We start from the raw sequence: 21,870 nt of genomic DNA, 5'->3' as shown, positions 1-21,870 counted from the left end.
ACCGGGCGCGCCAGGCAGGCGGGCCGAAGCGGGGAGGGGGCGGGAGAAACCGCAAGGAACAAAAGCAAAATCGTCAAACAAAGGATCCTTTGGCGGGGGTGGGGGCGGGTCCGGCCCCAATTTGGGTTTCTTTCCTCCCGCAGACCCAGAGCCATAGCTGGGGTGACCCCCAGGGCCTCCCCCCTTGCTGCCCGGCCTAGCGGGGAGGGGTCTCCGGACCCTCGCCCGAGCCCATGGAGGGGAGGGAAGAGGTTCCCCTCGTCCTGCTGCCTTCAGGCCCGGCCGGGATTCCGGGGACTCAGCCCCGGTGGCGCCCCCAGACCCGAACTAGACACTTCCCCGCGCCACAGAGCATGTGGAGTTCAGACACACGCACACAAAACACACACTGCCGCGCAGCACGGAGCCTGTCAGCTCCAGACACACAAACTCAGGCATGCACAACACCCTTCCCAGCAACACGGAGGCTGTCAGCTCCAGACAACAGACACACCACACCCTTCCCCGCAACACGGAGGCTGCCAGCTGCAGACACACATGCACACACAACACACTTCCCCTCAGCAGAGAGGCTGCCAGCTCCAGACACACACACATACCCCTCACACTTCCCCGCAGCACAGAGCCCGTCAGCTCCGGACACATACACACATGCTGACTCATACACACTAATTATCACACAATAACTGACACACTCACCCCACACAAACTGACTCACACGGATTGACACATACACCAGGGATTGGCACACTATGACTGATTCACAGCCCGACACACTCATACACACCAGGCAGTAGCCTCCCCTTCCTGCTGGGCTTCCACTGTTGTCTCCCCCACCACACACACACACTCTCCATTCATTCATTTATTCTTTCAATCATATTTACTGAGCTCTTACTGCATGGAGAGCACTGTACTAAGCACTTTGGAGAGTACATGCTCTCTTCTCCAGCCTGACACTCCCTTTTCCCCTCCGTCCCTCATCATGGCCTAGTGGATAGAGCACAAGCCTGGAAGTCAGACGGCCTTGGGTTCTAATCCTGACTCTTCCACCTGTCTGCTGTGTGACCTTGGGGAAGTCACCTCACTTCTCTGGGCCTCAGTTTCCTCATCTGTAAAATGGGGATTGAGACTGTGAGCCCCAGTGGGACAGGGACTATGTCCAACTCGAACTGCTTGCATCCACCCCCGTGCTTAGCACAATGCTTGGCACTCAGTAAGTACTTAACAAATACCAGAATTATTGTTATCATTATTGTTATTCATTCAATAGTATTTATTGAGTGCTTACTATGTGCACAGCACTGTACTAAGCACTTAACACTACTCCCCTGCTCCAGGGTCAAACCCAAGGTCTTTCCTCCAGAAACTAGAAGTTTGGGACCTGAACTGGGATAATAATAATAATAATGATACTGCAAAATGCTTACTATGTACCAAAACTTTACGAAGTGCTGCATCCACTATACCACGATCCTCCAAAGCCTCAGTGCCCATCCCCAGAACTGTCCCTCTGCTCCCTCAAAACCTTCCCCAGCCCTACTTCACAGCTCTCCCTGACCCCTCAGATGGACTCCATCCTAAACTCTGCCCCTCAGCTTCTCCCCAGCCCCTAACTCTGTCCTACTCCCCCAGTCCTGTCCCTCTGCTCCCCTGGGCTCTCCTAGCCCTCCCCCTCAGCTCATCTCAAGCCCCCTAACTCTACCCAACATCCAAATTCCTGCCCCTCTTACTCTCCTGGATCCCTCTAGCCTTCCTTTCTGCTTCCCATGAGACTTCACCAGCCTTGGCCTCTACTCCCGCCAAAGCTCCCCACCACATCCCCCCCCACACACATAACAAACACACAGTCCAGGCCCACTCCCCAGGCGACCCTCGAGACAACCAGAAGAAGCTGTTCTCCCTGCCCTTTCCCTCACTGGGGGAGGAGGAGAAGACGTGGCCAGATCTGGGGCCTAAGCTGTTTTGCCTTTTCCTCGCCCCAAATTACTGCCAGTTCCCGCCAGCCCTGAGCAGTGGACGCTCTGTGACGGAGGCCGGGGGAGCGGCCGCACGGGGAGTTGTTCTGACAGCAGCGGGCAGGGGCCTTGGTGGCTCTGAGCCCACGGAAGTGGGACGGGGAGGACTGGAAGGCCAGGAGGGCCAGCCGGCCCAGGCGGAGCCGGGAACCGGTATGGATGGGCCGCGGGCCCAGCGATTCTAGCTTTCAGATTCCCAGGCAGCTGCTGAGGCCACCCTTAAGAGCCACCCACTTGGAGTGGGGGCTGGGGGGATGGAGGAGTAGCTTTCTGCCTCTCCCCTCTGAGGGCCTGACAGGAACTGAGCCCCAAGCAGGATCTTCTGGTCCCCCTGAGCTGTGACAACGACAACCACTAGCTACTGCCCCAGTTGAAATTGCTTCCTTCTTCCGGGGGTGGTGAGCCCTGCCCTGCCCAGAGTCCCTTGGGGCAAGGCTGGCAGAGCCTCACTGGAGCCCCAGCCAGGGGCCTGGCAGTTTCTAACTCCCTTCCTACCTCTCCTCATGCCCCCTGGAGCGTGTCTAGTTGGGGTGAGGGTGGGGGTGAGGGGGTGCTTCCCTGGCCTGGACTCTGGCTCTCTCCCTCCCACTCCATGTCCTGGTCTGAACTCTCCCGCCCACCCACTTGGCTTGCCCCGCCCCGCAGCCGCCCAGCCCAACTCCCAAAATCCCTGCCCACCCACCGAGAGTGTGGAAGGTTGGGGGGACGTCCATCAGGAGCTGCAAATTCAGCACCCCAAAGATGAGGGGGTGGGGGGGAACCAAGGGCCATAGCAAGGAAACACAAAGAAGAGAAGGGGAGGAGGAGAAAGACAAGAAGAAGGAAAGAAGAAAAGGAGCGGGGAGGAAGGTTAGCAGGAAAAGGATGACAGTAAGGGAAAGAAGGGGAGAAGGGAGAGTGAAGGATGAATCCTCTCACTTATTGAGCATCTTCCCTGGGAGTTGGAAATGAAACTGATGCCCCAAAATGTCGGGTTTGAACCCTTCCCTAGGAGGCAGCATGGCTGCCCCTGGCCAGAAGCACTGCTTATCACCCCTACAGCCTCTCTCCTTTCAGCCAGTTTCACAGTTGTTGTCTTAAGACCTCTTCCTTACCACCAAGGCCTCCTCAAAGACCTCAACTCTGGTCCTGCTGGAATCCAAATAGAGACGAGGCTCAGTAAATGAAAACGAAATCTGGCTGGGGGCAGGGATGATTAGGAGACCAAATGGAGTCCCCTGATTCAGAGGGCGGGGATCACAGAAAGCCAGAGGAAGGGACTCCAGGAAGTCATTCTGTCCATCTCCTCTTCTAGACTGCAAGCTCAGTGTGGGTAGGGAATGTGATGATGATGATGGTATTTGTTAAGCGCTTACTATGTGCCAAGCACTGGTCTAAGCACTGGATGTGCCAACTCTGTTGTATTGTACTCTCCCAAGCTCTGCACACAATAAGTGCCCAATGAATACCTTTCATTGATTCCTGTGTGAGGCAGAGCTCAAATTCAAGCTGATAGGCATCTTGACTAGTGATAGACGGAAGTCTCCGGGATCCAGATCCCCTATTTAGTATCTGAGAGCTTCCTCCTATCCAGATCTCCCTTTCTAGTCCACCCGGACCACGACAGTGGTTGTCTAGCAGGGCAATCAGCACTCGCTTCTTCCAAGCAACCTGGTGGTGCCGTGGGAGACCGATCCTGGGCCGAGCCAGGTTGGTGTTGCCGATTAATCAGTCAATCAGTCAATCAATGGTATGTATTGATCGCTTACTGTGTACAGAGCACTCAGTGAAACACGTGGGAGACTAATAATAATAATTATGGTATTTGTTAAGGCCTTACTATGTGTCAGCTACTGTACTAAGTGCTGGGGTGGATACAAGCAAATCGGTTGGACATAGCCCCTGTTCCACATAGGGCTCATTTTATAAATGAGGTAACTGAGGCAAAGAGAAGTGAAGTGACCTGCCAAAGGTCACACAGCAGACAAGTAGCGGAGCCGGGATTAGAACCCATGACCTTCTGACTCCCAGACGCATGCAAGAGAGTTAGTAGACATGACCCCTGCCCTCGAGGAACCTATAGTCCTAGTGCCCAGGGACTCTGCCTCTATTTCTTTCTGTTTCTGTCACTGAATAGCTGTTTTTCCTGAATCTCTCTCTTTCTCTCTCCTTCCCTGTCTTTCGGTATCTTTCCCAACCCCCGCAGGCCTGTTGGGCTGACTCACACTGTCCTTGGGGATGGCCCGGTGGTCCACTGCGGCTGCCATTTGTTATGTCTAAAGCAAACACTCTCCTCCCCTCCCTGGCGGCCCCAGACGCTGGGGGAGGTTTCACAAGTGGGGCCATTTGTGAGGTGGGTTCTCTAGCCTGAGAAATAAGAGAATGGGGGGGGGGGGGCAAGAAGGGGGGCACCATTGGGACACTGCCCTTGCAGCATCAGGAAGGGAAGCCCACCCAGAGGGGACCTGATCCTAGACCCCGTTCCCCATGGGCACTCGGTTAGTGTACACCAACCTAGGTTATGGAAGCTCACTGGGCCTTCAGCTAGCTCTAGACTGTAATATGGGAATATATCTGTTTATTGTTGCACTGTACTCTCCCAAGTGCTCAGTACAGTGCTTTGCACACATTAAGCACTCAATAAATACAATTGACTGACTGACTTGCTGCTTTCAGAGAAAACGCATGGTATAGTGGCCAGAGCATGGGCCTGGGAGTCAGAAGGTCATGGTTCTAATCCCGACTCCCCACTCGTCTGCTGTGTGACCCTGGGCAAGCCACTTCTCTGTGCCTCAGTTACCTCATCTGTAAAATGGGGATCGAGACTGCGAGCCCCACGTGGGACAGGGACTATGTCCAACACGATTTGCTTCTATCCACCCCAGTGCTGAGTTCAGTCCCTGGCACATGGTTCGTGCTTAACAATTAATAATAATTATAGTATTTGTTAAGCGCTTACTTTGTGCCAGACACTGTACTAATACCATAATTATTATTATTGCTATCTGTAGGGTCAGCTTATGGGGCAGTCTCCCCCAAGGCCCTCTTCCCTCTCCTGGGGAAATCCCAAAGCGACCCGGGGAGGTGGTTGGCTGGACAGCCATACGTTTCAGAAAACCCACGGCCAAGGGGGACGGAGGGAGAGTCCTCGGCGGAGAGCCGCTTGTCAGCCTTGAAGCGGTGTCCCCACCCAGGGCTAATCTCGGGGAACAGCCCGGCAGGGTGGACGGGTAATTAAATGCCGATGGAATGGCGAAAAGATGTTGTTTGCACTTTAGCGGCTCCGTAATGGGCTCGGTGCCGGTCCCTTCGGAGGCCGCCGCGCAGCCTCGCCCGCTGCCTGGTTTTAATCAGCGGCCTGAGTTCCGCTCGCAGGCAGCTCAGTCTAGGCCTGGCCAGCTCTCCTGGGCCGGGGGAGGGGAACGCGGCCTCTTCCGCTCCGGCCTGCCTGTTTCTCATCAACGGAGGAAATCTGTTTAATACGCAGCCCCCTCCCCCCCACCCCGGCTGGCTCAAACACAGGTCCAGATTGCGCCGCTGGCTCATTCTCCACCGACTCCATACGAACACCCCTCCGCACACACACACCCCGCCCCCGGAACCTGTCTATTACTGACCCCAGAGGAGAGCTAGAGCTTGGACCAGCGGTTCAGTGGCTCTCCCTTGCCCCCTTGCAAAGAGCCACCCGCCTACTAGCCCACGGCCAGCCCGTGGAGGAGAATTGCAGGGCTCAAGGAGTCCACTTCCCCACCCTCCCGGTGGGAGAGGGGACTCTGACCAGTGCGGATGCCCATTAAGGAGGCCGAGGCCTCCCTTCCCCAACCTGGAACTAGGTTTGGGGGTGAGGTGAACAGAAGACCCCCAGGTTTAGGCCTTGGTGGATGTTGTTCTGCCTGTCTACCTTTTTCCACCCGGATCCTCCTCCCTCTCAAGCTCTTCCCCCTCTCCCTTCCTCTCCCCCTCCTAGTTAATGAGCTGGAAAATCGAAACCAAACGCCCGGGGTAAAGATCCACCCAGAATGAACAGGAGGAGGGGGCAGGCCCTGCGTTGGGGCGCGTTCAGCCCTAGAGAATAGAGTGGGTTTCTAGGGGGGGCAGGGTCCCCTAAGCCTCCCTCTCCTTCCCCCCAACCCAGGAATGGAGCAGCTGCATAGATGAGAGGAAGAGCCCACCTCCCCCAGGCCCCTTAACGAATTATCCTGTCTACATAAGAGTCAGCACAGCCTAGTGGATAGAGCACAAGTCTGGGAGTACTTAGGACCTGGTTTCTAATCCCAGCTCCGCCACTTGTCTGCTGTGTGACCTTGGGCAAGTCACCTCACTTCTCTGTGCCTCAGTTCCATCAATCTATAAAATGGAGATTAAGACTGGAAGCCCATTTGGGGCAGGAACTGTGTCCAACCTGATTAGCTTGTATCTACCTCAGTGCATAGAACAGTGCTTGACACAGTCAGCACTTAATAAATACCATTATTATTATTATTACATGGCCAGATCGAATGTTATTAGGCTGAAAGAGAAAAGCCCTAGTAACACCAAAGGAGAGGATACTGGCTCCCTTTACCCTGAGCCAGCAGGATGGTTTCCAGTGTAGATGGGAGACAGTGGCTTGACCTTAGTGGGGATTGGGAGAACTAGGCATTCTAGACATTCTCAGAGCCACCCCCTAACTGAACAAGCCTTCACCGGAGTCGCTTGATCACACTGGCATTCATTAAGTTGGGGACCCCCAGTCTTCCCTCAGCAGTTCCAATCTAAATTGGGAGGAGGGGACAGGATTGCCAACTGCTGAGAATGATTTTTACAAACAGTATAAAAAAAAAATAAATCTTAGTGACTTCAAACTTTTTTAGTGACACAATTTTACAAACTGTAAAATGGTTCCAGGCATCAGTGTGGTTTCTATTTGAGTGTCCAGAAAATCAGGACATGCACCCCCAGTGAAGGGGAGGGAGGGGACACTGCGGGGAACTAGAAATTGTCTAGAAACCATAGCTTCCCCCTCTTGCCACCCTCCTCTTGTTCTCAACAGCAGTCCCCTGGCCCTCTCTCTTAAGCCAAATGACCCATGGGCAGGAGGAAAAAGTACTAAAGAGGCAGCGGGGCTGGGGGGGTGGAGTTGGGGGGAGAAGAAAAGAGGGCATAGGGAGAGGGGAAGGGAAAGAGGAGAAGAAAATCCATTGATGGTATTTACCGAGGGCTTACTTTGTGCAGAGCACTGTACTAAGCTCTTGGGAGAGGAAAATACAACAGAGTTGGTAGACACGTTCCCTGACTACAATGAGCCTACAGTCTAGAGGCCAGAGAAAAGAAAGACATAAGGAAAGTGAAGAAAAAGTAAAGAGAAGAGAGGAGAAGGGAGGCGAGGGAGAGGGAAGGGAAGAGGAAGGAAAAAAGGAAAAAGGGCAAAGAAAAACAAGAAGGGGACAGAGGAGCAGGAGGGAGAGGAGGGTGAAGAGGATCTCCCCTTTTTTTAATGGCATTTGTTAAGCATTTACTATACGTCAAGCACTGTATTTAGAGCTAAGATGGATACAAGATAATCAGGTTGGACACAGTCTCCTTCCCAGCAGGGGCTCATAGTAGTTCCCCTCTTCCCTCCCCGCAGCCAGACAGGTGCATCATTTGAAAAGTGGGGTTGTAGGGAGCCAGGAGCCTGCATGGTGAAGAGGAGAATATATTGAACTCTCCCAAGTGCTTACTACAGCGCTCTGCATACTATAAACATTCAATAAATATGATTGATTGATTGAGAAGTGGCATCCATCCAAAAGGGGGACCTGATAGCCTGAAGGAGCTTGCAGCTGAGACCCGAAAGCCAGGAAGGAGGACACAGTGGACAGCTTCCCCCAGACCCCATCGCTGCACCAGGGTAATTCCTCCCTCCTTGGCCAGGAAGGGGGCACCAGAAATCAAAATCTAGGACAGAAACTGCCGCAACCCCTGATTGGCCAGGGAGAGTAGGAGTCCCTTCCCCGCTCTGCTGACAGTGGAGTTGTTCGTCTTCTGCTGTTGCCCCCGGCGCCTTAAGGAACAGGGCTGTCTGCTCAGGGAAGCCAGTCTCTTGCCCCAAAAGTGACAGCTGCCAGCCCTTGGGGCAGAACAAGTGGGATTCCTCCTGTTCTTTTGCCTGGGTGGCGGCCACCCGCATTCACGAACCCTGAAATATTTTTGCAAAATTAATAGACACTGACAATTTGGGGCTGTTTTTATGGACCCTCCGTGAATTTAAGGCCAGTGGGCAATCCTAAGGGGGTGGGGGTAGGGAGAGGAGAGGATGGGATGGTAACCTTAACCAGAAGATTAACAAGATGCTATACAAATAATATGAAAATGAGCCGGCGGCACCTATGATGGGTTGGGAAGAGGAGGTTTTAAGCTAGTTGTGGGCAGAGAATGTGTCTACCAACTCCATTGTAGTGCACTTTCCCAAGCGTTTAATACAGTGCTCTGCACACAGTATGCACTCAGTGAATACCATTGATTGATTTGATTCATGGAGGCAAGAGGAGGCTAGTTGTGGTGGGAAACTGGGGGAAGGAAAGGGCCATGACACCACAGAGAAAATACTGTTCGGATTATCCGTCGAGCCAGCTCTGCTCAGTCTCCGGAGTCACCAAGCGCACCCAACTGCCAGGTCCTTTCAGAGCCAAGCACCCCTGGCCCAGGAGGCCAGGATCTAGGCAACCATTCTGCTAGCCACCGGCCCACAGCCCAAGCTGGGGTGAGTTACTGGCAGAAGGACCCGAAAGGAATAGGTAGGTGGGAGGGGTGGCTGTTTATGTCTTACTGCAGCCTGTGAGTTGGAGGGATGATGGGTGTGGGCTAGGCCGGAGAGGGGAAGAGTCCCCAGGACAGGCCAGTGAAGCCCATGATATCTTCAGGCATGCAGGCGTGAGACAGAAAGGGTTGAAGACTCTGGTTTCTTTTCGTTTCTTCTCTCTGTGCTGGCTCTTGTGGTGTAATCCTCCTTCCCCTCCGGCCTGTTCCGAGCCCTGCACCCCAGAGCCAGGATTGCAAATGAGACACAGACGCAACCCAGTGTCTGCCTCCTCTCAGCCCTTGGCTCTTGAGATGCCCCTCTAATGGCTCCCAGCACTCTGCCTCCCTCCCTATCGCCTCCCTTCCCCAAACCCTCACCTCAGGCTCGGCCTCTCTGGCAGCGGAAGCGAGATGGGATGGATGAGAGGGAAGCAGCGTGGCCTAGTGGAAAGAGCACGGGCCTGGGAATCAGAAGTCCTCGATTCTAAACTCACCTCCCCCTCTTGCCTGCTATGTGACTTTGGGCAAGTCACTCACTCCTCTTTGCCTTTTTTTTTAATGGTATTTGTTAAACGCTTACAATGTGCCAGGCACATTGTCTTAGGTGCAAGATAATCAGGTTGGACACAGTCCACAACCCAGGTAGGGCTCACTGCCTTCACCCCCATTTTACAGGTGACATAACTGAGGCACAGAGAAGTTAAGTGTCTTGCCCAAGGTCACACAGCAGACAAGTAGCAGAGCTGGGACTAGAACCCAAGTCGTTCTGACTCCCAGGCCCATGCTCTACCCAATAGGCCATGTGACTTCTCAGTTTCCTCAACTGTAAAACGGGGAATTAATAACTATTCTTCCTACTTAGACTGGGTGGCCCATGTGAAACAGGGATTGTGTCCAACCTGATGATCTTACATTCACCCCGGTGCTTTAGAACAGTGCTTGATACATAGAAACCATTAACAAATACCATAATCATACCCATAATCATCATGCAAGCTCTCCCCTGGCACTGGGGGCTGGGAGTCTGGTTTCGGGACTTCCCACTTGGGTGCAGTCCTAGGGAGCAGGCTGCTTGGTTTCTCTGATTCCTACCTGCAGAGCTAGCTGACAGGGTAGGCCCAGAGGTAGGGTCATCAGGGCGAGCTCCTTGATGTTCTTTTCTCCCAATCTGCCCCCAGAAGATATCCAGCTATAGCACCCCACTCCCCTACACCTCCTAACCCCTCTGCACCGCCTGCCGTATCCCATTCGGGCCCCACTCCCTCCCCAGTTTTCTCTCCTTATGGGTCACTCACACTCCTCTCCCGCATCTGTCCCTGCTGCGTATGGGACAGCTGTGGTGTTTAAAATCAGACCATCACTTGCTCTCAGGAAAATGTTTCTTTTTTGTTAAAAAAAAAAACAAACCAAAACTCAATAAGTGCTGTTTTGGTAGAGCCTACCCAAAACAGTGCTTGGGGGTCTGGCGATTGGTCTGTAAACAGCAGCCTGGACAACAGTCCCATCTTACACCGAGTGAATGCTGTCAGGGGAGAGAGAGCACAGCGAGAGGTCGGGGGTGGCAGCAGGGAGAGGGATAGGGTCATCCATAAGTGCCAAAATACATGGGTGTGACCCCACCTCAGCCCTGCCTCCTTCATCTCTGTTCCTCCGGGACCCCGGCAGGTGTTCCCTCCCCCCTCCACACCCTGGTACTCCAGTGAGGTGGCCAGAGGTCCAGAACACCCAGTCCTGAGGGCCGGACTGAGAATTGGGCTGGGGCTGGGCTGGATCTTAGCTTGGGCAAGAACTACATAGGGCCTCAGGGGAGGGCTGGGAAACAGTGAGGGACAGGGCTGGACCCGGCTGGCCTGGGCCTGGAATTGATCTAAAGATCGGGGGCAGGGGGATGGCTCTCTAGGTTCATCAGCCTCCACCCCCACCTAGGCCCACTCATGCACACACAGTCACCCGTGATCACGGGTATATGTACGGACCACGTGCACACACCTGTGCTTCCACAATTACCCACCCCTGCCTGTGTCCACCCCAACCTGTAAGGAAGAAATGAGTGTCTGAGCCAGAGCTAGGATGGGGAGCAGGGAGAAGAGGGAAAAGGGTTGCAGGGGGAACACTCTGGGCTCCTTCCTGCTGCCTTCACTCCCCCAACACTGAAGAGGCTCAAGGGCTGGGGCACCGGGGTCTCGCCCCTACCCCCCGCCCCCTGTCCATCACCCCTCCCCCGAGCCCCATGGAGGGGTTCATTCCCGGAACCCGTCAGCCGCCTGGTGACAATCCAGCTCCCCCTTTGGCTCCAGGCTCCCGGACAGCTTGACCCCGGTCTTCCGGTCCACACACCAGCACTTGCCCCGCTGCCCGTCCAGAGCTGGGTGGCACTGCCAATGACAGGGATGAGGCTGGTCACTCTCACACCACTGGCCCATCCACATGCCAGCAGAGAAGGTGAGGCACTGGTGTCGGGGAGGGCACAGAGGGGTGAGAACAGTGAGGGGAAGGGCGAGGCAGTGAGGGAAATAAATCGTATCTCCCAGAGTGGATCGGATTTCAGAGTTCATGAGTGGATTGGGCATGGTTGCCTTCTTTCTCTCCTGGAGGGGATCCAGTAAGCACCTCGAGGCTAATGGATCTTCCTCGTGCCATGGACCCCTGCCCCACTTTACTAAGTCCCTGAAACAGGGGAGAGGAATGGTGGAACCATGACTCAGTGGAAGGCAGGAAGCAGCAGCAGAAGGAGCTATTGATCTTGCATATTGACCCCAGGTCTTAGCACAGTGCTTGGCACCCAGTAAGCGCTTAATCAATATCGCCATTATCATCAGACACCCTGAAAGGCCGTGAACCTCAAGAGTTTCCCAGAATGCCCGAGGATGGCTCTCTGCCCTTGCTGCCGTGGGGCTTGGCGGGGGTAGGGGCAGTGGCAGGGCCCCTATACCTGTTTGGGGTGAAAGTTGCCATTCCGGTCACAGTTGGGGATGGGGATACTGTACAGATCCTCGTGGGTGCGGGTCTGGGCGACCGCCAGTCGTTCCAGGGCCCGGTGCAGCTCATTCTGGCAGGATCCCTGGATCTGGCACCGGGCACAGGAGAGGAGAGGCAGGGTCAGCGAGGCAGCAGCAGGGTGGGGGGCTTTGTTGGGAGATGGGCAGAGCCGGGACAGAGGGATAAGACTGGAGGAGTACCAGAGAGGGGCAGCAAGAGGAGAGGGGCAGAGCTGGGGAGGGGGCTACCAGGGAGAGAGGGAGGGTTGGAGGTGCTGGGGAAGAGGGATGGAGCCGTCCTGGAGAGAGGGGGCAGGGTTGGAGATCCTGGGGAGGGGGATGGAGTTGGGGTGTACAAGGAAGAGAAGGGTGGGTATGGAGGTACTGGGAAGAAGGGGTGGAACTGGAGGTAGTGAGGGGGGGATGGAGGTGCTGGAGAGGGGGATGGACTGTTGGGGTGTGCCAGGAAGAGAGGGGTGAGGTGGAGATATTGGGGGAGAGGGGCTGGGGATGGAGATACTAGGTGAGAGGGGCAGAGCCTGGGGCATCAGGGGCAGGGGCAGAACCTGGGGCAGCAAGGCAGAGGAAGGGAGGGGAGGGACGAGGCCAGGCAGCAAGGAGACTGAGGCAGGGCCAGGGTTTCCTCTCCCTTCGGAGCCATCAGGAGCACAGCCAATGGGCTGTCCTGGACGCCTCCTCACCAGAGGCCGAGTCTCCTCCCGGTGGGGCCCCCCCAGGCCACTCCTCATCCTGATGCTGCTGCTGCTCCCGGCGCGCAGTTTGGCGAAGTGTTTCTGGAGGCACTTGCGGTCCTGGGGGCCACAGGGGCTGAAGCTGTTGTTGGGGTGTTCGCTCTCCTCCTTGTCTGGGGAGTGAAGGGGGCGGGGGGGAGACTGTCAGATGAGGCCCGAGGCAGGGGGATAGATGAAACGAACTCTGGGTGTCCCTTCCACCTCAGGATCCATTCGATGGGAAGTTATTATCCTGGAACCCCAAGATTCTCCATCTTCCGAGTCAGTGGATCCCGCTCCGAGCCCTCCCAACCCACTCCAGGCTGAGTAGTGTCTCCCTCATCTCTCCCATCTCCCTCCAGCGTCCTCATCTACTCCCGTCATCCGGATCATCCCCTATCTCCCTCGTCTCTCCTAAACTCCCCCATCTCTTTCCATCTCTCCCGTCTCCCTCATCTTTTCCCACCTCCCCCATCTCTCTGCTCATCTCCATCTCCCTCATTTCTTTCTATCTCCCCCATCTCCCTTGTCTCCCCCAGCTCATCTCCATCTCCCTTTGTTTCTTCCCACCTTCCTCATCTCCCCATCTCCCTCTTCTTTCCCCTTCTCCCCCATCTTCCTTACCTCCCTCATCTCCACCTCCCTCTTCTTCCTCCATCTCCATCTCCCTCATCTCCATCTCCCCCTTCTCCCTCATCTTCTCCCACCTACCTGTATCTTCCCCATCTCCTCCCATCTCCCCCCGGCCACCCCGTCTCCCCTCATGTCCCCCCGTCCCCTTCCTCCTCCCACCACTGTCCATCCCCCCTCCCCCAGCTCTGGCTCCCGGCCTGCTCAGTTCGGCTCCTTCTCTCCTCCCCCGGCCACTGCCCAGCTCAGATGGCCGGACTCCAGCGCCTCTGGCTCTCTGCTCCCCTCTCCCTGCTCTCTGACTCACAGTTTCCAGGCCCCTTGGCGCCTACCCAGAGCCTGCAGGGGGGCTTTGGGGGTGCAGGCCGGCCAGTGGGTGTGCAAGTATACAGAGAACCTTGTATAGGGAGGGAGGACATGTGTGAGTGTGTGTATGTGTGTGTGTGTGTCTGTGAAAGAGAGAGAGTCTGATTAGTGGAGCTGGGAGTGTCTAACCATGAGTATGTGTGTTGTGTATGGGTGTGCATGACTAGGAGTGTGACTATCTACTTCTATGTGGAGGTAAATGTGAGTGGGTGTGCATAACTGGGGGTGTGCGTGATTCTGCATGTGCATCCGCGCCACCGCGTGTGCGATGACGCGTGGGTGACTGCGTGTGAGCAGCAGGAGTCTGTGACCTCGGGACTAGGATATGGTCTTTTCCCCGTCCCATCCCCCGCCACCGCGGCAGGGGCAGGGGGAGAGGGCAGCCCCGGGCTGGGGGAGGGGGCGGCAGGCGCCAGGAACCCTTCCATCAGGGCCACTCTGGTTTGGCAGCGGGCAGAGGGCAGCGCAGCGCAGCGGGGAGCCTCAGCCGGCATTCCAGCTGCTGGCAGCTGCTCGGATTTCCACATCTGGTTCCCGTCATTGTTTCCCCCCACCCGCCACTTCGAGAGGTTGCAGGTTGCTCCTGGCACAGCAAGGCCTGCCTGCCCAAGGTTCGGCAGCGTTGCCGGGGCCAGGAGGGCGTGCGTGAGCAGGGGTGCAGTGCTGGGGTGAGGGGGGCCCTCCCACCGCCCCCCCCAGAAGGACCTGGGTTCTAATCCTGGCCCTGTCACATGCCTGCTGTGTGGGCTTGGGCAAGTCACCTAACTTCTCTGTACCCCAATTACCTCATCTGTAAAATGGGGATTAAGAGTGTGAGCCCCATGTGGAGCGGGGGACTGTGTCCAACATGATTACCTTGTGTCTGCACCAGTGCTTAGAACACTGCTTGGCACATAGTACACACTTGAAAAGCAGCGTAATTATTGTACCAGGGACCAAGCAGTAAGCACTCAATAAATACGATTGACTGATTGACCTAGCACAGTCTCCAGCCTAGATATCAGGGGCCTGTGCCCGGCCGGGTGGATGCCCCAGTGACGTTAGTGCCCCCTCCCCCACCCAGAGCATAGTAAACTGAGTATCTCCGGGAAGGCGGGACCGTTCCCCTCAGGGGACCCCGAGGCCTGGCCAGTTCCAGCTGCAGGGAGGCCCAGGGGCCCAAGGGTGGCTTGGCTCTGTGCCTCCCCCTCCGCAGGTGTCAGGTCTGCTCCTGCCCCTGTCAGGCCGGCGGCCTCTGGCCCTCCCCTGGCACACCCACCCCTTCCCGTCTCTGACCAGCCACTGATAGCCCTGGACATGGTAGGACAGGACAGGGAGCAGAGGGGCAGGGAGGGTGGTGTCGAGGGCTCCTGAGGGCAGAGAACCTTCCTACCGACAGGCCCAGCTGCCCTCTTGGCAAAGCCTGTCGGGCCCAGGGGCTGAGAGGAACCCAAGCCTCCCCACCCCACCCCCCAAGGGTGCTGGGAGAAGAGGTGAATGGGGTGGGGAGAGGGAAGACCAGCTGATCAGTAATGCATGACTTTGCCAGTCTCTGGACTGCCCCCCTTTCCTCTTTAATGTCTCTACAGGGTCCTGGGAAGGAGAAAGGGCATGGGGAGTTGGGGGGCTTCACCTCCCAGACCTGAGACCCCTCCCCACTACAACCATCCTAAACAAACACTGAAGGTGGCACTGCAGACGGTGCCACCCCTAATCCCACGCTAGGCCAGGCTGGGCTGGGGGAAGGAGAGTTGGGAGACTGAGATTGGAGGCCCCAGGGTGGCACGGTGAGGAAACTGGGATCAGAGGGTGGGGTCGCTAGTCTATGAGGGCAGGAGGAACTGGATGGGGTAGGGGGAAAGGGAATGGGAGCAGGGGCTGAGGAAGGAACACTGTGGAGGGGAAAAAAGGGTTAGAGAGGGTTAATGGGTGAAGGGTCACCCTGAATGGCCTTTCAGGCTTAGCTGGGCAGTGGGTGCTTTCTCAGTCATTTCCAGACACCCCCTCCCCTCCCCGTTAAGCGGCTCCCACTCCGAGATGGGGGGCAAGGGCCCACAATGTCCTGGTCCCCCCAAGTCCCCCCGTCCCCCTACCCCTCCTCACTATTGACTCTAGTTTAATTTGTAACTTCCCAGCCTAAGGGGCAGGGAGACAGTAGGAGATGAGGTCTGCAGAGACCCCTGGGCCACTGGGCCCCCTGGGATCTCACCATTCAGAAGGCAGCTGAAAGCACAGGACCCCCGGCCAGAGGGTTGGAGAAGTCATGGACATCTTCCCTGCCCCAGACCCCGGATCCCATGGCAAAACTGGCAGTTATTAGGAGTCACAAATCCAGCCTCAGCCCAGGTCCTGCCCTGCGGTACAAATACCTCTGTTATAAAGGATACCTCTGGCCCAGCACCTGCCACCTCATTTCTCCCTCTCTCCACCACCATCACCTCCGTCCAGAACTTTCCCAGGGTAGGCGATGGGGCTGGTGGTAGTTGCAGAATCAGGGGCTCCCCTTTCCTTCTCCCATTCCCAACCCAGGGGCCCCCCAACTCAGGGGCCTTGAAGGCCTGGTCCACCACCTTGCCCTTAGCCTTTACCTCCCGCCTTCCTGTACCAAAAGATGCCTGAGCCCCAGAGAATTGACGTAAATCTCAGGGACTGACTTGCAAGTGTCTGGAATTAAGTTGTCAGCTAAAATCAGGATAACTCCCAACCTGCTCCTGCCCTGCCCCATCCACATCCTGCCCCTGCCCTGCTCTGTCCTTGTCCTCCCCTATTCTGCTCTACCCTATTCTGCCCTGTTTTGCCCTGTCCCCAACCTGCTGTCCCCGATCTACCCCTGTTCTTGCCCCTGTCCTGCCCTGTCCTTGCCCCTGCCCTGCCCTGTCCTAGTCTGACCTATCCTGCCCCTGTCCTTGTCCCTTTCCAGTTCTGTCCTGCCCTTGCCTTGCCCTGTCCCACCTCATCCTGCCTCTCTTTTACCCCTGAGAAACATGGCTTAGGAGAAAGAACCCGAGTCTGGGATTCAGAGGACCTGGGTTCTAATCCCGACTCCACCACTTGCTTGCTGTATGACTTTGGGCAGATCACTTTACTTCTCTGGGCCTTAGTTCCTTCAATCGCAAAATGGGGATTCAGTCCCTGTTCTCTCTTCTACTTAGACTGTAAGCCCTATGTGGGATCTGATTATCCTGTATCTACCCCAATGATTAGTATAGTGCTTAGCAATAATAATAATAATAATGTTGGTATTTGTTAAGCTCTTACTATGTGCAGAGCACTGTTCTAAGCGCTGGGATAGACACAGGGGAATCAGGTTGTCCCACGTGGGCCTCACAGTCTTAATCCCCATTTTACAGATGAGGTAACTGAGGCACAGAGAAGTTAAGTGACTTGCCCACAGTCACACAGCTGACAAGTAGCAGAGCCAGGATTCAAACCCATGGCCTCTGACTCCAAAGCCCGTGCTCTTTCCACTGAGCCACACTGCTTCTCAGATGGTAAGCATTTAACAAATATTATCCCTACCCTACCCCAGGCCTGCACCTGCCCTGCTCTACCCTCCCCTGCCTGTCTTACCCATCTTACTTCTACCCTGCCCCTGTCTCCATCCAGTCCCTGTCCTGTACTGGCCCTGCCCTGTCTTAACCCAGCCCTGCCCTTATCCTGTCCCTATCCTGCCCCTGACTTACCTCATCCTTCCCCTGCCCTGCCTCTGATTTGTCCATACCTCTGCCTTATCCTGTCCCTGTTTTCCCCTGCCCCACCCCTATCTTGTCCTGTCCTGCCCATGCCTTCCTCCAGTCTGTCCCTTTCCCAGCCCTGCCCCTGGCTTGTCCCTGTTCCTGTCCTGACTCTGCTGTTTTAGAAATTATAAATCCAGAGACCAAAACCCGACTTCCAGGTCAGCACATACACAAATACCCCTCTTTCTTCTCTTTCCCATCACTCATCCCTGGGTCTGCAGTTCCCAGAAAATACCCCTCTGGTAGCCAGGACAAGAGTACCCACTCCAGGTGGCATCTGCACCAGGAAGGACAGTGGGGGCAGACCAGGCTCTTGTCCCAAATTCTCCTACCAGAACCTACCAGAGGTCATCCTGTCCAGAACCCAGTTCCTCAGACTGAAGCTCTCTGAAGGTGAAGGCACCCAAAACCACCCCTCGCATGCCCGTGGAGTTGATAACCAGGAGGCCAGGAGGGTGGGGGAGGGAGGATGCCAGTTGTCTTTCATCCTCTCCCCCCTCTCTTCCCAGAACTCCAGCCCCACCAGCTACTGATCGGCCTGTAAATTCCTTTTAACCAGAGGAACTAGCAGCTGGCAAACCCCCAGCCCAGACACAAAGGACTGGGCAGGGCTGGGGCAGAGGAGAGTGGGCAGCACAGGCCAGGAGTAGGAAGCCCCAATCCTGAGGACCCTGGAAAGATATCGGGTCTCGGCTGAGGGGCCGTTTCCTTCCAAGCCCACATCGGTCATACCAGTCGGACACAGGGCCCAGGAGGGTGATCCAGACTCCTGGGTCCCATTGCTCCGGCTCAAGCCCCTAGATAGGGTTGCAGGGAGATTGGGCGGGGAGAGGCTGGGGAAGGCAGGGAAGGCTACCAGCTCTGAAGACACAGCTTCAGAAGGGTTTAGATAGTCACCTGAGGAGGATAGTTGGAACTCACTTCTGAGCCCATGGAAACTGCTGGTTGTGTTTCCCGCAGTGTAGCCGGGGATGCTGAATCCCCCAGAGGGGAGTTGGCTCCTTCACATAGGTGGCCCCTGCCAGTAGGCCTTACATAAATAAATACAGTGACGCCCAGGCTGGAGAGGGGATGGGGGATGGGGGGCCATGCAGATCCTGCCCACTTGAGCGGAGAGGGGGACTCAGCCTGGGTCCTCAGGAGCCCTGGACCCCTCCCCCCATGCTTGCCCCCGTGACATCCAGTTCTTGGTACAGAAGCAGGGAGAAGAAATGTTTGCTGTCCTGGCTAAAAATTAACTGTCTCTCTCCGGCCATGCCGCCCCTCAGGCCGGACACACACCCACTGCTTCCAGGATGGTTGTTGACCTGCTCTTCCCACTCCCCTCCACTCCCTCCCAGGCCTCAGCCAGCCACCCTCCACACACCAGCTTGATTCACAATACTCTGATAGCCCCCCTCTGCCCACTCCCTGGGGTTGAGCTGAGGGTGGGAGGCTGGCCGGACCTATCTCCCGCTCCTCCACGCGCCCTGGAGAAAGGGGAAGGGGTCCTTGCTGGAGAAAGACAGGTAGGACCAGAGCCCAGAGCCCAAAGGGACTACCTGGGAGAGACTGCTTCACCCATCACTGGGGAACTCGGCCCTTCCACCCAGCCCCAGAGCTCAGCCTGAGGTTGGCCCAGAAGTTGACCTGGGGCTCAGCCTGGGCTTCAGCATGAGACTCAACCCCAAGAGGACTCAGCCTGGGGGTCGACTTGGGGCTCAACGGGGGGTCGGCTTGGGGTTCAGCCTGAGAGTCGGCTTGCAGCTTAGCCTCCGGATCGGTTTGCATCTTAGCCTCCGGGGTTGACTTGGGGCTCAGGCTGGGGGTCCGCTACCCCCCCCCCCAAGAAGGTTACCACCTCTCTGTCACTTGCATTCAGTGCCAGCAGGTGTTCGGACCCATCTTTTTTTTTTTTAATGGAACTATACACCGGGCACTGTACTGAGCCCTGGGGTGGATGCAAGCTAATCAGGTTGGACACCATCCATGTCCCACATGGGGCTCAGGCTTAATCTTCGTTTTCCAGATGAGGTAACTAAGGCAGAGAGAACTTAAGTGACTCGGCCAAGGTCACACAGCAAAACAAGTGGCGGAGCCCCCTCTGCGCCCCCTCTCACTGCCCGCCCCACGCCCCGGCCGCCATTCCTGGGACTCCCGCTTATATAGGTCCACCCTGGAGGAGTGGGAGTAGGAGGGAGCCGGGAGCCTTGAGGGTAGCCTGGCACCTGCGGAGGGAGCGAGCTAATCGGTAAGACGGGGATTCCAGCTGGTGTCCGCAGGCCCCGCTGTCAGCGGGCACGGAATCTAGGGGCACCGACCCTGTGTCTGCCACCCTGCAAGCCTCACCGGCTCCTCGGACCCCTGCCTCCCTGCGCCACCCTCCGAGGGCATAAGCAGATGCCCCCACAGCCGGCACTGTCCCCTGCCTGATTCCTGTTGTCCCCAGCCACAGGCCACGGGGAGCTGGGCTGGGGCAGGTCCACCAGCTGGCAGGCCAGGAGCCCAGCGGTCAGTTCAGGGGCGGGTCGGGGGTGGGAAGGGGAGGGATCCGAAGGCGTTTCCCCGACTGTGGGGGCAAGGGGAGCGGAATCCAGACGCTGCCCCATCCTATCCGGCCTGGTCCGGTCTCCGGCCCTCCCTGCCCGGAGGCCGGTGAGGAAGGGAAGAGGCCCCTGAGCCGCCGGGGCAGGAAGTGCCGGTCCGAGCGATGCGTCCGGAGCCGCTGAGCGAACAATGGAAAGCTCCGGGGCTGAGGACAGCGAGGGAGAGAGGGACCCCCCGCCCCCAGCCCCGGCCCCAACCCCCTCCCGGCTCCCCTCCCGACCTCCAGGCCCCCCTCCCCGGTCCCCACAGCCGGAGACCCCCGGGGTTGTCCCAGTGATTAACCCTCTCATCCCCAGGCACCACCCCGCCCCCCGCCCAGGCCTCCAACCAGGAGAGGGGAGTGGGGGAACCCCAAACATCGAGGGATGGGGAGAATCCTGAGGCCTGGCTCCCTCCTGCCCTCCCCTGCCCCGGGGGATCAGAGGGCCCGGGACTTTGGAGAGAGGGCAGAAGGCAGGGGCCTTCCTCTTGCTCCCCCCTTCCCCACCAGCAGCTTATCCCCCTCCCACCCCATTACACCCCCACCCCCAAATAGCTTTCCTTTCCTCGGGAGCGGGGCAAAGGCGGGTGGCGGGGCGGAGAGGGGGGTCCTCCCAGCTCCTAAATCTCAGCTCCCGCCTCTCCCACCCCCCGGCCCCGGGGGCCAGGCCGGTAGTGTTGGGGAGGGGGGGTGGTCCGGGGACGCCTTACCCGCGGGCTGCGGCCCCTCCTGCATCGCCTCGATCTCGGCCAACTCCGTGCAGACCCCCTGGCCGTGCATCAGCGTGTGCAGCGGCCTGTCCACCCCGCGGGGCGGATAGCAGCGCAGCCCGGAGCCGCAGCGGGCGGTGTAGACGCCGCAGGGCATGCCCCGGCCCAGGGCGCAAGTGGCACAGCAGCCGCAGCCCGGTTCCCGGACCAGCTCCTCGCAGCCCACGGGGGCCCGGCAGCGGGCCAGCTTCTCCTCCGAGCAGGGCGGGCAGTGGATGGCCTCGTCGCCCCGGGCAGGCCCGGCCAGCGTCCACAGCAGCAGCAGCAGCAGCGGCGGCCAGCAGCATGCCCTCCTGGTGGGCATGGCTGGTCCTGGTGCCCGGGACGGGGTGAGAGGCGAGGGATGGGGGGGGCTCAGGAGGCGGGGAGAGGGGGCACCGAGGAGCGCCGCATTCTTCACCTGCGCCCCGGGCCCAGTGTCCAGCCCAAGGGGACTCGGCTGCTGCTGGCGACTGCTGCTGGCCGGCCCCAGCGCGCTGGACTTTATACCGGGGGCCTGAGCTGGCCACACCCCCGACTCCGGCACGGCGGCCAGGACCGGCGCCTGGGGGGGAAGGGGAGGAGGGGAAAGAGGAGAAGAGGGAGGAGGAGCCGGGGGTCCCCCCCGCAGCTGGCCCAGAGTCGGAACCCCTTTTGCTCCCGCTGGGATAGGGAAAAAGGGGAGGGGGTTGGGCGGAGGGATGAAGAAGAAGAATGATTGTGGTACCCGTTAAGGGCCTAAATTGTCCATTCCAAGCGCTTAGTACAGTGCTCTGCACATACTAAGCGCTCAATAAATACTATTGAATGAATGCACAGCGTTCTGCGCACTGTAAGCGCTCAGTAAGTACGATTGAAGGCTTACTGTGTGCCGGGAGCTGTACTAAGCGCTGGGGTGGATACGAGCAAATCGGGACCTGTGGGGGCTCGCAGTCTCAGTCCCCGTTTTCCAGATGAGGAAAGCGAGGCCCGGAGAAGTGAAGGGACTTGTCACACGGCAGACCAGTGGGATGGAGACCGGGAGGAGGGAGAAAGGAGGGGTTGGAGGGACGGGCTGCCGATGATGACGATGATGGGATTTCCAGTCCTCCCGCCGCTAAACCCTCCGCTCCCCTCATCCAGGCCTGGCCCGGGGCCGGCCCTGAGTGGCAGGGGGGACCAGGAGAGGGTATGGGCGGAGAAGGCTGTGTCGATGGGCTGGGCCGTACGGATCGGGTAGGCGGTCGATCAATAAATGATATTGAATTAGAGCTTCCTGGGTGCAAAGCACTGATCTAAGCGCTTGGGAGAGTACACTACACTAGAGTTGTTAGGCACGATTTCTGCCCTCGATGAGCTTAGAGCCCAGTGGGGGAGGCAGACATTAAAGCAGAGA

The 21,870-nt window shown here is 57.5% G+C and overlaps 1 protein-coding gene across 1 annotated transcript; it reads right to left on the bottom strand.

Moving 5' to 3' along the window:
* Nucleotides 1–10,120: 10,120 nt before the first annotated feature.
* Nucleotides 10,121–20,970, bottom strand: IGFBP4 (insulin like growth factor binding protein 4). Its single transcript, XM_029075957.1, has 4 exons — nucleotides 20,457–20,970; nucleotides 12,439–12,602; nucleotides 11,692–11,826; nucleotides 10,121–11,134 (listed from the first exon to the last, which is right to left on the bottom strand). Exons 1-4 carry the CDS (start codon nucleotides 20,818–20,820, stop codon nucleotides 11,000–11,002), a joined length of 798 nt encoding a protein of 265 aa, XP_028931790.1. The 5' UTR covers nucleotides 20,821–20,970; the 3' UTR covers nucleotides 10,121–10,999.
* Nucleotides 20,971–21,870: the final 900 nt, after the last annotated feature.

The sequence above is a fragment of the Ornithorhynchus anatinus genome, chromosome 11 (genome assembly GCF_004115215.2).
Source record: "Ornithorhynchus anatinus isolate Pmale09 chromosome 11, mOrnAna1.pri.v4, whole genome shotgun sequence".
Taxonomy (NCBI): Eukaryota; Metazoa; Chordata; class Mammalia; order Monotremata; family Ornithorhynchidae; genus Ornithorhynchus; species Ornithorhynchus anatinus.
Note: the sequence above shows the minus strand (reverse complement) of the source record. Positions and strands in the feature narration are given on the sequence as shown.